The sequence below is a fragment of the Harpegnathos saltator genome, unplaced genomic scaffold (genome assembly GCF_003227715.2).
Source record: "Harpegnathos saltator strain DR-91 unplaced genomic scaffold, Hsal_v8.6 scaffold498, whole genome shotgun sequence".
NCBI lineage: Eukaryota > Metazoa > Arthropoda > Insecta > Hymenoptera > Formicidae > Harpegnathos > Harpegnathos saltator.
The window spans coordinates 769,641-783,121 of record NW_020230313.1 but is presented as its reverse complement, the minus strand read 5'-3'; the positions used below and the strand labels follow the sequence as shown (position 1 = coordinate 783,121).

General features: G+C 38.8%; 1 protein-coding gene across 1 annotated transcript; it reads right to left on the bottom strand.

The window, feature by feature from the left end:
* Positions 1-6,926: 6,926 nt before the first annotated feature.
* LOC105181805 (proline-rich nuclear receptor coactivator 2) lies at positions 6,927-13,481 on the bottom strand. The gene is made up of 2 exons (XM_011138809.3): positions 12,431-13,481; positions 6,927-10,763 (listed from the first exon to the last, which is right to left on the bottom strand). Exon 2 carries the CDS (start codon positions 10,693-10,695, stop codon positions 10,279-10,281), a length of 417 nt encoding a protein of 138 aa, XP_011137111.1. The 5' UTR covers positions 10,696-10,763; positions 12,431-13,481; the 3' UTR covers positions 6,927-10,278.

Sequence of the window (13,481 nt, the reverse complement as noted above, 5' to 3'; positions counted from 1 at the left end):
GTAACGACGTCACATTAACATAGTTTCCGTGCGCGCGTGAAAACAATTTTGATCCAAAACGACACGTTCTCCCGGCGACCCAACCGAATATCTCCCATTCTACTTCTTTGTTACGCCATCATCGTTTCAACAAACTTGAATATCTGACGTAAAATCGGTGATGATGGGTCGACAGGACAAAACGTGTTCTCCTTGGAGGAGGAAGCTCTTTTGCTCGCTCGCTCGCTCACGTACTCATGCACACACACGCGCACGCACGCACGCACACACACACACTCTCTCTCTTGCTTTCATAGTTTTTGGCACACACACGCATTCTCACAATCAATCGTACACTCACACATAAGCATTCACCGTCCGGAGACACGCTATTCTACATATATCAAGGTACATGGTCTCGATTCGCTAAAATAGTCAGTACATTTTCTCACCGTAATGAACGGCGAACAAATCTTTCTCTGCTATCTTCGATGTTGTCGGCGGCGCGATTGCCACGGTATGAACGGAGAGACGCGTTCATATTTATCTTCCTCGTGTATGCCTCTCGCGAGAGACCGAGGTCACGCGCAATTGTAAATACAAATCGCATAAACTGTCCCGATCCGTCGTATCGTCGCATTGCACCGCCGCGTTGTCACGTTCGCGGCGGCGGAAGGAGGAATAAAAAATATTGTCGTCGACGGGGAACACACCGTCCGTCGAGGATGTGTGCGAAATGCTTCGCGTCAGGCGCGAATCCAATCGGATCTTCTCCCTCCCGCCACCGTCGGCGAACGCATTTAATGCTCTTAATTCTTAACTGCTTAAATCCTCGAAGTAACTAACGGTTACTGGTTTTTTAGTCGCAAGGAGCGTAACCACGTGGTGCAGTATCATGTCGAAAAATCGCATTGTAACTTCGCAAACACATCATCGTACGTGAAACGTAGGGAAGAATGGTCGTTTGCATTGACGGAGGTGAGTTTTCTCGGTGTTTTTCTAATGTACAATCGTTTGCAATTATTTAAGATCATTTCTTGCAGGCAGCTCGATAGCCTGGAATGGGAGTCAATTATTAAAAACGAGAATACATTAGAAATATTAATTAACAATCAATGTCCCATACCGTCTACGTTAATCGCCATTCTCATGCACTCTTCCCTGCGTACGTAAGTAATAGCTCCCTCGGGGATGATCTTTTGATTCAATACAAACGCGCCACGTGCTTACGCTAACAAATCATATTCGCGAGGTAAAAGTCCCGCGAAACGATTGAGATCGTAGTGCGTGTCCCAAATTTCAATGCAATGTACTTAATTTTAATACGCTAAAATTTATGATAACTTCGATTAAAAAGAAACAAAAAGAAAAGAGGAGAAGATTCAATATCGGACGAGACGACGAGAAATACACGAAAAGAGGCACGGCGAATTTTAGCGTCAAACGTAAAAAGACGAGAATCCATCAAAGGAAGAAAAGAAAAAAAAAACAACATCGTAGGAATGTATTATCGCCGTACAATTAATATCGCGGAAACATATTACGCGCCGCTTTTCGTTCTCGATAACATTTGGACCATGAGATGCTTCGACAACAATTATACTCTTTTCTCCTTTCTTTCTCTCCCCCCTTCCCCCCCCCTCTCTCTCTCTCTCCTTTCCTCTCTCCTTTTTTCCTTCATTACGCTCCGTCCTCTCTCCTCTCTCTCAACTTAATCCTAAATTTAAGGCTTATTTAATTAATCGACATAGTGTTTCGTGTGGCTGTGTTTTGTCTTGTGTCCCTGTATGATTAGTGCTCAGTATGATAAAACGAGAGCGTATTTGCGAGTTTGCATATTGATGGAGAAATATTTCAGATCTCTCGCGGAAATCTTGCGTATCGCACAATTTTCCTCCCCACTGATGAAAAACTTCAGGTGGAAAATTGACGGCGAGTCCGCGAGAACTCGATAATTGTTCGAACACATGAGTCCCTCTCTTCGGCGATGAGCTTCAATATCTTTGCTTACGCACTTCAATCAACCTGCGTCGCGCGACAACGATTCGCAAAGCTTTAAATCTCTTTCCTTTTTTGCCGATTTGGAATTTCTATAGAAATTGCATAGAAAACCAACGAAAGTAACGAGAGAAAAAAAAAATAGAAAAAAGAAAATAGATAAAGAAATAGAAATAATAATCAATGTAAATATATGCTGCTGCTGTACGATTGATCTATTCGCTTTCGTAAAATAGTTTTGAAATTATTGCTAACAGTGGCGAAACAAGTGGCAAGAGTTAAGCAGTTTATCAACTCAATTGCTCGATTTATCTGCTGTCATGAGAATCAAAAACTAGTATAATTATACGCTGAGTTCAATTTTCTAAGTTATTGGGACGCAAAAAAATTTTTTTAAGTGTCACGTTTACTATTCGCGAACATAAAAATTATTTACTGCATGCTTTACATGTATGAATTTCAACTCGTCGGAATTCTATTAGCAATGATTCCTGATTGTATGGAAAAGTATCAGCGCAAACAGTATCATGTCGATGTTAATTGTTACCCCTGTGTCTCCAAAATTTTTCATAAAAAGCGTATTAGCTAAATGTAGATAAAAAAATTGTTAAAAGAAATCTTGAATCTTTCTTACGCGAAAGCATTACTTGCTAAAATATATATACATACACACACACACACACATGTGCCTTTAATCTCTGTACATTCACGAACGTTCGCCAAGAATTAGTTCGTTTACTTCGAGAATACAATTAGAACAAAATTTAGAAGAATCGCGAAGAACCCTAGATATAAAAGTAAAACAATCGAAGTTTCCGATATCAATACTTTGTGTTCATTAAAATTCAAGGAGACTTTTTCCATGTTCAAATTTTGTATCTTCTATTGAAGAGTTTACAGAAAGTTCCGTAAAATTTTAAACAAGTTTCTCCTCGCTACGTGATCGAAAGATTAACAACATTAAGCTAAGAATTAATGAAATGCTCTTTTCGTAAGTATTATTCATATATGATAGAATACGAACGAGAAATACCAAGAAATGAATTTACTGTGCAATAAAACGAAATTAAAATTTTTACTACTTCTTCCGCGCCCGATTTAAGAATCCTTTACTTAAGTTTACAATCACTGTAAGCAATCTTGAATATCGTCTTTTATATTTGTCGGAAAGTATTATTAAGGATCGATTTGGAGAATCGCTTAAAAACATTGCCGAATTTGTCAACGCATTTATCATAATTCAACTGCTTTTAGCAAAACTTCTTCGCATAAAATTTCACTCTTAACTTTGAAGTTGTACGTTTACTTTTAATAGAACAATTTTACAATTGTCCTGTGCTAACGTTATCCATTAAATGTCCAAATTTCAAAATTAAAAGTTCAATGGCACGTTGTTAAAATAATTGAGTAGCAGTAATTTAGAATATGTGAATACATATATCCAGAAATAAAAGATTGAATCTTTTTTGTGTCATCGTAAATTTTGCTATATAACTTGTAGAATGTCGCAATTCTATTCAAATCTGTTTTACGAAAGCAATATATATCGGCGAATATTGCTGCGTTATCTGCGTGATAGGAGAAACAAACATTTTACGGAATTATTGAAAGCGTCGACACGACATCCGGTCCACCCGATCGACCTTGTCGATTCCCTTCGTGTCTTAACAACGCAAACATCCGTGAACTCGTCGCACAGTTACCTTGAAAACTCTATCGTCGTTTCTTTGTTCATAAACCCACGAAATCTCTCCCTTGCCTCCCACAGCTTATTTTGCGACGAACCATTTTGTACGTTACAGTATCACAATGAGTGTTGACCGATAATATGGGTCGTCCCGGATTCTCGTCCCGCATCCATCGGTCTTCTCTCGAATGAGAAGATCGCATGACCTCGCCATTATTCCTTATCGGGCATTCCACGGGGATTTATAACACTCGGGTCTTCACCCCTTATCTCCTTCCCTCGCTCCCCTTTGTTACGAACAAATGAAGTAAAAGTAACGTACTATGTTAGCCGGTTACATGCCGAAACCCTTAAAGTATCCTTTTAAAATACACACACACACACACACACACACACACTCTTATTGAATGAATGTGGCGATGGTGACGGTCACTAAATCGCGCAATCGATTCGTCGTGTAGATTCTACCTCGCGTTTCTTCCCTCGGGACGACCCAATCGCGCGTCGGCACGTTAATTAACAACTATGATTATTATCAGCTACGTTTTTATCTTAAACTCTTATGTTTCTTGTTTTGTATAATTCTTATATTTACTCTTACATGCGTCATAAGATGACGCGAATTGTCAGAGCTGCGACACACAGACGCGACGAATGTAAGTCGAGATCAGAATCAGTGACACGATTGAATTTCAGCGATCATTTTTCTACACGAAACATCTAGATTTAACGATATACACATTCAGATTAGAAGAATTCAAGGTTTCTGATTCTTTTATGGAAGCTTTTCCTCGGGATTCAACCCTTCGCGATCGTATAGTTCGGGCTATGTCGAACGATACGTCTTGTGCCGAAATACGATGTGACCGTAAAAAGTTATAGCTAACATATTTGATGCAATATTCTCTTTATTTTTTTTTATTTTTTCTTCTTAATCGACTTAAATGTCTTTGTGACTCAAGATACCTTACATATCTCTGTAGAAACTTGGTCGCGATATTTCAGTTTCGTCACTTAATGACACGACAGAATAATAGCCTATGTGTCGTAGCTCTCAGAGTCGCGAGACGGACGCGTTCGAATATAATTATCCTCCGCCTCCCTCCATCCTTTTTTTTGTTCTTTTCTACCAGGAAAGACTTATACCCTCTCGACCTTCGCGTTCAATCCTCTCTTCGTCCCTCCCTTCCTTCCTTCCTTCCTTCCTTAACTCTCGAGCTCTCTTGTATCTTACGGATAGTACTATCGAACCGTTAAATTCAATCGTCTCATTAATATTAAAGCGTGAAAAAACCAGATATCACGCTCCCTCTCATAAAGGAAAAAGAGAGCGGGAGAAAGAAAAAGAAAAAACACGAATGCTTCTCCCTCCCTCCCTCTCTGCCGTCTGTTTGTCTCGTTCGTTTGTCTGACGTGCGATGTGTCTCTCTTAATCCGATTTTCCTTCCTAAAGTTATCATTCTCATATTTGTCGTACTTGAATTTACTCCGTGTGTGTTCTACGTTTATTATATATAATATTTAATATAATATATGTATATGCATACGTGCGCGCTTGTGGTGTGTGTGTGCATGTATATATACATACATAAACATGTATATGTATATATGTTTATATATATACATATATGTATATATAAAATATACATTCACACATACATGCATATATATTTCATCAAATTATCAATTAAAAATTCCATATATGTGGGGTACATTCTAGATCCTGCAGAGTTTTATCATCACAGCTAATATCGTAACGATTTTTCTCATGTGTGAGACCATTATGTTCATTACTCGAGGCGCTCTTCCCTCCCTTCTACTCTTCGTCTCTCCCTGTCTGTTCGTTTGTCGTATATTTTTACTTGTTTGTGCTGATCTGCACCGTAAAAATCGACAAGGAGAAAATCGAGCCTGGCGTCCACGTAATTTTGAAAACGTCAATTACACGCGCGTGGCTGATTTTATGGCAACGCTCTCGTGCGGGTAACAAGACATAAATATTGTTACTGTCAGAACAATGTGACGCGACGTTATATAAATCGTGCAGAGACGTTTATAGCCGATTACAATCTTGCCGATTATTTATACCGTAATTTATCTCAAAATCGCGATACTGATCGGTACGTAATAATTTACACATACTGGCTGCTTACTGGCTTATTCTCTTTCTACCGGACGGCAGTGTTCAATTCGTTTCCTCCTCATCCGAAGATTTTATGCGGGACTTTAAGATTGTCGATTTAACCGATCTTGAAAATCCACAAATTGAAAACCTTCATTTCATTTAACGGGTATCTTTACTCAGCTATCACAACTAGTTCAACCTTTACGGTATACTGGCTCAAAGACTCTCGATAGCAGTCAAATATTTTTGAGACGTTAACATCTCCGAAAATGATCGAGCTAAGTTTCGCCGGATTTTGCAAATGGTACGATGACAATTGTTCGTGAGTAGCACATAGATCCGTGAAAAAACTAACTAAAACAAAAAAAAATAAATTTCTCGGATGATATCACGGATTTACGAATATTAGGCGTTTAAAATAATACAATTCGATAGTTTATCGTAGAAAAGCAAAACGTAGGAATTTTAAGAGGCATTTGCAAATATTAATCTATAGACACTTTCCTTGTAATACATGGTATAGTACAAAGAGCTACTATGTCTAAAATCGAATCAAAATATAAATAGATGCGTGCAATGGAATACGTATCAAAATCGAAAATTGTTACGTATCAAGCAAGCTTTTGATATCTGGCAATTTTAATAAAATGGCAAATCAAATTTGTTTCACAAAGTAATATGCGCAGTATACTTGGATATTATTTTTCCAAATACTTTGTATCTTTTCATTTCAGTTACAAAATTATCTTCTTAAAATGTCACGTTCAAGTAGAACTGTCAATTAGAGCTAACTCGAACATTTCTAAAAATGATTTTAGAACGAAATTATTGTGTTTTAGTGTTAAGTAATAAATATCTAAATATATGCATATTTTATCACGAAACATAAAACAAGAATCGAAAGGTAAAAATACATATAATGCAAAAATATTGCATTTTATTTTACCTATTTTCTTTTTTAGCTCCTTGTACTGTTATATGATCACATATTTATACGATAAATTTCTGTTTTAGATTCTCGTTAAATATAGATGTTTTACATCCCACGTAAAAAAAAAAAAAAAAATTTTTTTTCAACACAAACTTAATATATTAAACAATCAAGATCGAGAAAAAAAAACAAGAATAAAGAAGCACATTGATATAATTATATAATAATTATAGCGTAGTTGCACGCAAATATAAGTTGTTTGAGTATTGTCGTTAGCGGAACAACTCAATTTCGGACGTGAAAGTGCGTACTGACTGTATAAAAATAACCTCTGGACTAACGATTCGTAATACCTGCGTACGTAAATGAAATTGTGAAGGCAAAAAGAAAACAAGTCCGAAACTTTCTCTTCGCGTATCCCGGCATATCGATTTTCTCTCAAACCGTCGCACGACGACCAAACACCAAGAAGGAAAGAAAAGCCACGTGCACGAGTTTACATTCGATAGAATACCCATTGTCCGCTCATAGAAACGTACTTGTTTTTCTTTAAATTTCTAACGTCACAAATCAAATCAAACGATCATTATTCATCGTGTTATCGTAAGAGTTGTCTATAGATATTGTTTACAAATAAACAGATTTTACATAACTATAGATACAGAACAAGAAATTGAAATCTATTGAAAAATCGAAATCGCTCATTTTGGTATTATCTTGCTATCATCATACTTTTTGTTTCGTTCACTCGTATCTACTTTCTCTAGTCAATATTCGCATCTGTTTCGCAAACTCATCCCACTTAAGACCAATTGCTTACCGCAAAAAGAATCGACGTAAAGAGGAAAAGGAGCGCATTGTTTAGGGGGAAAAAAAAAAAAGAAAAAAATGCAAGTTACTCGGAAACCTAAAAAAAAAATATAGGACCAATACTAGCTAAAATATATTACGTCCAATAATTTTGCTCAGTTCGCGGATTGAAATGCACTCGTCTGCGGCAAAGAAAAAAGAGAAACAAAGAAAACATGTACTTCAAAAATTATCTCGTATAATGCTGATTGCTGTTGAATTTTACCTGCAATATCAAATTGATTGTATTCCTCACGCTATTATATATCATAAGGCCTTATCTCACTACTATTGTTATTAATACTATCCTTAATTGTTACTGTCATTGTTATATCGGATAAACAGATTAAATTCGTTTGTTGTCCAATATAGACACAAAAGATGGTGTGAATTTGATATGACAATTGTGACCGTAAATTGTGGACAACAAAAACCTCGGTACATTGTCCCGGATAAAGGACCGGCTTCTCAAGGACGGGTTGATTCGACATCGGTTAACATTAACCGAGCTCATTAAATCCTCCGCCTCAGTCTATGTCGAAACTACGACCACGATTCAAACAAGGATAAGCAACATTTGCCCAGAGTTAGTTAAGCAAGGCCAATGAATAATCGCGATGCTAATGTTCTCTCCGCGAAATTTTTGTCCTCAATGAATTTGCGGATCGTACACTGACCGTGCATTTAGCATTAGATACGACTGTCTGGTTTTAAGATTTAAACATGTTTAGATAAGTATCACATATATCATGCCATTTCGACAATCAGACAGCGTATTCAATGCTAAGATGAGTCATCAGATCGGAATATATATGTTTCTAAATAAAGTATCTCAATACGTTCATACGTAAATTTCTTACACGTAACTAATAGAAGAATTACCATAATGACTTCTAATTAGCATACGGTTCATAATCTGTTATGTGAATAAGAGAGAAAAAAGAGAGAAACATACTCAGTTGTCTCTCATTTGCAATGGATAAACTTGACGAGACTCTTTTTTTGTCTTTCTAACTCTCTCCTCTTCCATTTTTCTCTTTCCTTCTTGCTATCTTGCAAAATTTTTCCAATTACAATAAAAGTAAACCTTAAATTTATGTTACGCGCAATTAGTCACTGGTTTCCTTGAAACATGCCAAGAGTCAAGCACCAATACGATCAAAATGTGGACTCGCTGCAGTTTTGCGATCATTATCGTATCCGAAGCATTCACATATACACACACAACCGAAACATTCATTTGATTCTTATCTTTCATTCAGATTCCTCCCATTATATCCCGATCTTCCTTCCTCTCCACTACGTCAGTGTCGTGCTCGATTAACTCTTGCTCTCCTAATACACGCCCAAGAAATTCAATGCCTCATATCTTACGCGGCTACCTCACTTGCAGTACAACAGACTAGCAAGAAAATAAAAATATCTGCAATAAAAAAAAATGCGAAAGAAAAATAAACGGAAACTAAAAAGAGCTATCTGAAGTAAATCTCCCGCACGAAGCCGTGTCTCATACAATTCCGAAATGATTAGCCAACTAGAAAAAGCTCGTTACCAAGAATAACAAAATCCGTGAAAGAAAACTGTTAATGAGATGAGGCCAATGAGATAACGAGCATTAGTCTGCCAGCTACTAAACGATCAATGTTATCTGACATTTTCGTGTTATGGAGCAAGTATCGGTTGTGATGTTTCTCGACGTTGCTGTTCGAGATCGGAGTACGATAAGACAAAATGTACATGCAAGAATACTGCAGTTTTGAGAATGTGTGGTGCAATATACGCGAGTATCCAAAATTGAAGTGAAAGATATCGCGTGAAAAATTGAACGCTTTCGTCGTAAGTGGCGATATTGAAGCGCATCGTTTCCGAAACCGCAATGCAACTTCGCTTGTTTGTGCTTGTCGTCTCGTCAGACTGAGGATTGTAACTCCTGTTTGAATTTCGTATTGTGTTAACATGTGAATAGTACACATACATATATATATATATATATATATACACATATGTATATATCTTTCCATATATATTTATATATGTATATGTACGTATGTGTACGTGTCTTTCTGTATGTCTTCTGTAAGTTTAGCGCGGTATATGATAATCTAAAATACAATATGTTTATACGTTTTGTCACAGACGGCGCGTGATGGAGTCCCAGAACGCAATATATATGTACGTATGTGTATATATAAATATTTATATATACACACATGTATGTATATATATGTATATATGTATATGTATCTCGTGGACAACGCGCATCGATCGCGGTCATCGGAACGCCGAGCACCGCGTTTTCGCGATATATAGTCTATCATTAGTCTGTATGCTGCGTATCTTAGCGTAAAGAACAGACTGCGGCATTCACTCGGTGAATACTTTGTATTCGCGCGCGCGCGATAAAATCGAAAGCCCGTGTGTAGCACGACCCGCACGCGGGGATGCAGCGTGTCACCGTTATCACCATCATCATTCGCATCGTTTATCGTTACTGTCGTCATCATCATCATCATCATCATCATCGTCGTCGTCGTCCCTGTATGCCTTGCGATTACGAGTTTCGAGACAGATTAGCCCTGTCGTCGTCATCGTCGTCCTCTTTGGCTGAGGATCGACCACGATATTCTCTCTGTATCATACCTGACTCTTTACAAGTTGCTGCTGGCAGCCAACTCTCGAATGGCGGGCGTGCTGTTGGGTGCTTGGATATCAGGCCTGGACCTGCAACACCATTGTCAGGTGCCTCGAGATATCCTGGACCGACTGGTGACAGCCGTTCATCAGTCTCGTGACCCAGTGGCTCGGCGGTTTTGGGAGGCTGGCGGGCGACGGTGGTTCTGAAAATTTGGCACCCGCGTAGAAGCTGTTGTTGGTCGGGCTGCCACGTGGACTGCACTCGCCGCGTAGCGGCGAGTTCCTCGTGCTCTTGGACGGGGAGTGCTGCGGGCTGCAGCTCAATCGGCCGCCACTGTTGGTCCTGGCGCGACGGCCACCGCTGTGGAAGAACGGCGACGACTTGTTCGAGCGATGATAACGGTGACAATGGCGTTGGTGCCGGTCGGCCCCGACATTCGGCGAGGCCTGCTGTTCAACTTTGTTGTTCAACTTGGGCGTGGAGTTCGTCATGGCTCGGATATCCACCTCCCTCTCGTGCCGATTCGCTATGTCGTCACTCACCCTCACGTCCAACCCAACTGTAACACAAGGTACAAGTTTAAATCCGCATTTTTCAGTTCTTTGTTTGTCTCCTTCATTCTCAGTACATCGTACTGTGTAGTACTAATACTTCTAATATTGCCTATAAAGTCATTTATAGTATTCCATTATGCATTGAAAAAGAAGCGTAGGATTCCTTTTGTAAGTCATATTTAATATATGTAAAAAAGCAAACAGATTTCATTAGTTGTGCAATTTTATTATCACACAACCAACAAAGTTAGTCTATCCTTTTTTGTTACGTTCTCTGAGCTATTTTGAACTAATTTTCTCTTGCTCTTTTCTCCATAAAGTCTTGATTGTGTAATTGTTCTTTTCTAAATTTCAAAAGTACATATAAATTCTTTGAAAAAGAGTAAGCCAAGTGTTTAATGTAACTGTTAAATATAATTGTGCTCCTATTAATAATAGTTTATGATTATATTTTATAGAACAACTTTTTAAACAGGATTGTCGTAAACATTATTTTTCTTGCTAAGAACAATAATAAAAATGCGGAACCTAATCGCGGATAATTCGTCGAAGATCTTTTAAAAGTTCTTTTTCAACATTACTCAGAAATTTCGCAGAAATCGTGAATTACGAAGATGCACGTAGTCTACCCGACTACCATACAAGACGTGTTTCACGGGACTGACCTACAGCGTGAAATTATTTCGCGCGACTGCGTGTTTACATAACAAAGATAAACGAGACGCGCAATGACCCTGCGCCGAGCACGATTCTCCGATAGGTCGCGCATTTTTCCCGTATAAATATTGACTACCGTATTATCGCAAGAAAATAAAGTATGATGTTCAGAAAAGCGAAAAAAAAAAATGAGAACATATGCGGTCTTTGTCACAACATGACAAATATTATTTATATCATAATTAACACATATAAAGTATTTTTATGTACATGTACATTTACATTTATATATAATCTTTTATATATAATCTTATATATAATCTGTATCTTTTTAAGATCTTTATACAGATGTAACACAAATATTTGTAAAACCAGGCAGATGTCTCAATATATCAAATTTTAAATCTTAGGAATTATTTCAATAATATGGATAGAAATATACATATTTTATATTCTATATAAGCTACTTTTGTCTTTTTTCCTTTATAAATTTGCACCCATCATACTTAACACACATATATATATCTCACGCTTAAAACTTAAAATTGGACATATTGATTTATGAATCTATGGACGATACATTATCATAAATTGTTCCATTTTATCTATCGTTCCATTGTATTCACCATACTATGCGAAAGAGCATATTGCTTGAACTTGTTTATTTCCATCACTGTCGCATAATATTGTAAAAACCTGGCACGATAGAACTAAACAGAGATAAATACACAGCGACAGAACTAAAAACAGTGGAATTTGCCGGAAGCAAGATAAAAAGAACATAAACAGATATTCCTTTTTATCACAATGAAACACAACTTGAGATTAAGTTCTCGCCTTTATCTTCACACTTTCGCATCACAGTTCTTTAATATCTTATCGTTTTGTCTCTCCGCATTGCGAGACTTTGTTTACTTCGATACTCAGCACTTACTCCGCACAAGATATCGCGCTTCAAGAGCGAGCTATCTGCTGATCAACCGAAGCAGAGAACAAAGCCAATAACTCTTCTTACCGTTAACGTCTGCGGGCTGCCTCTCGGGAGACGATATCCCGCGTTCCCGTATGCGGCGTCCGTGCTCAGCAATTTTTCAAACTGCGCAATAATCACGGTATCCAGGGCAGAGCGATGGCGGTAGTGTTGGTAGTCGTGGTGGTAGTGGTGGTGGTGGTGGTGGTGGTGGTGATGATGATGGTGGTGGGGACGATAACGACGACGACGACGATGCGAAGGAATTAGCACGATACGGCTCCCCGGGAACCTGTTAGCGCGATGCTACCTTGTTTCAAGCTCCTCTTCCCTCGCAGTCCTCCCAGTGCGCATTCCTCGCAAATTCGACCACATCCGGTGACTGTTGGCCACCGTGTCTCCTCCTTCCTCTTTGTTCGTGTTCCTTCTCCTTCGCCTCTTCTTCTCCCTCGTCTTCACCGACTTCCTCACCGTTTGCCACCGTTGCTTTTTCCTTACTCTCGCGTGACCTACTCTCTCGAACGAGGAACACACGCTCCGCTCGCTGCTCGACACGGTGACAATGCTGCTGCTGCTGTTCCTGTTACTCCTCACTAACCGTCCCCACTTGCGCGAAGGCACGCAAGATGGCGAACGCGATATACGACTTGTTTGTTTTCGCAGCGAGCACTTCCACCACGCTCGAGCGTGATCCACCACGCGTGATTTCTCACGGCAGATTTCGATACATGCACCTTCGTGGTCGAGCACTTTTCACTTTTCGACCACCACCACCGACTGCAAGATCGAAGACTCCGTCTCGTTGCGCGAAATCGTGCACGTTCGTGTACGACGCGTGAACGTGTTACTCGTACACGCTATTGCTCTACCTTTATTTGCCGCTCGTCTCTTCTTCGATGTGCGTTTGTCACATCGTTTCTTCCAGTCGATCTATCTCGTAATTTTACTCTTTTATTGAATCTCTCGTAGAATTTTACACCGCGCACATACGTAACAGTCGCTTTACCACATCTTCATTCACGCTCCTTCCTCTGATCTACCTCACTGACTTCAAGTATTCAATTTTTGCTTTTTATATTCCTCACCCCTCACTCGT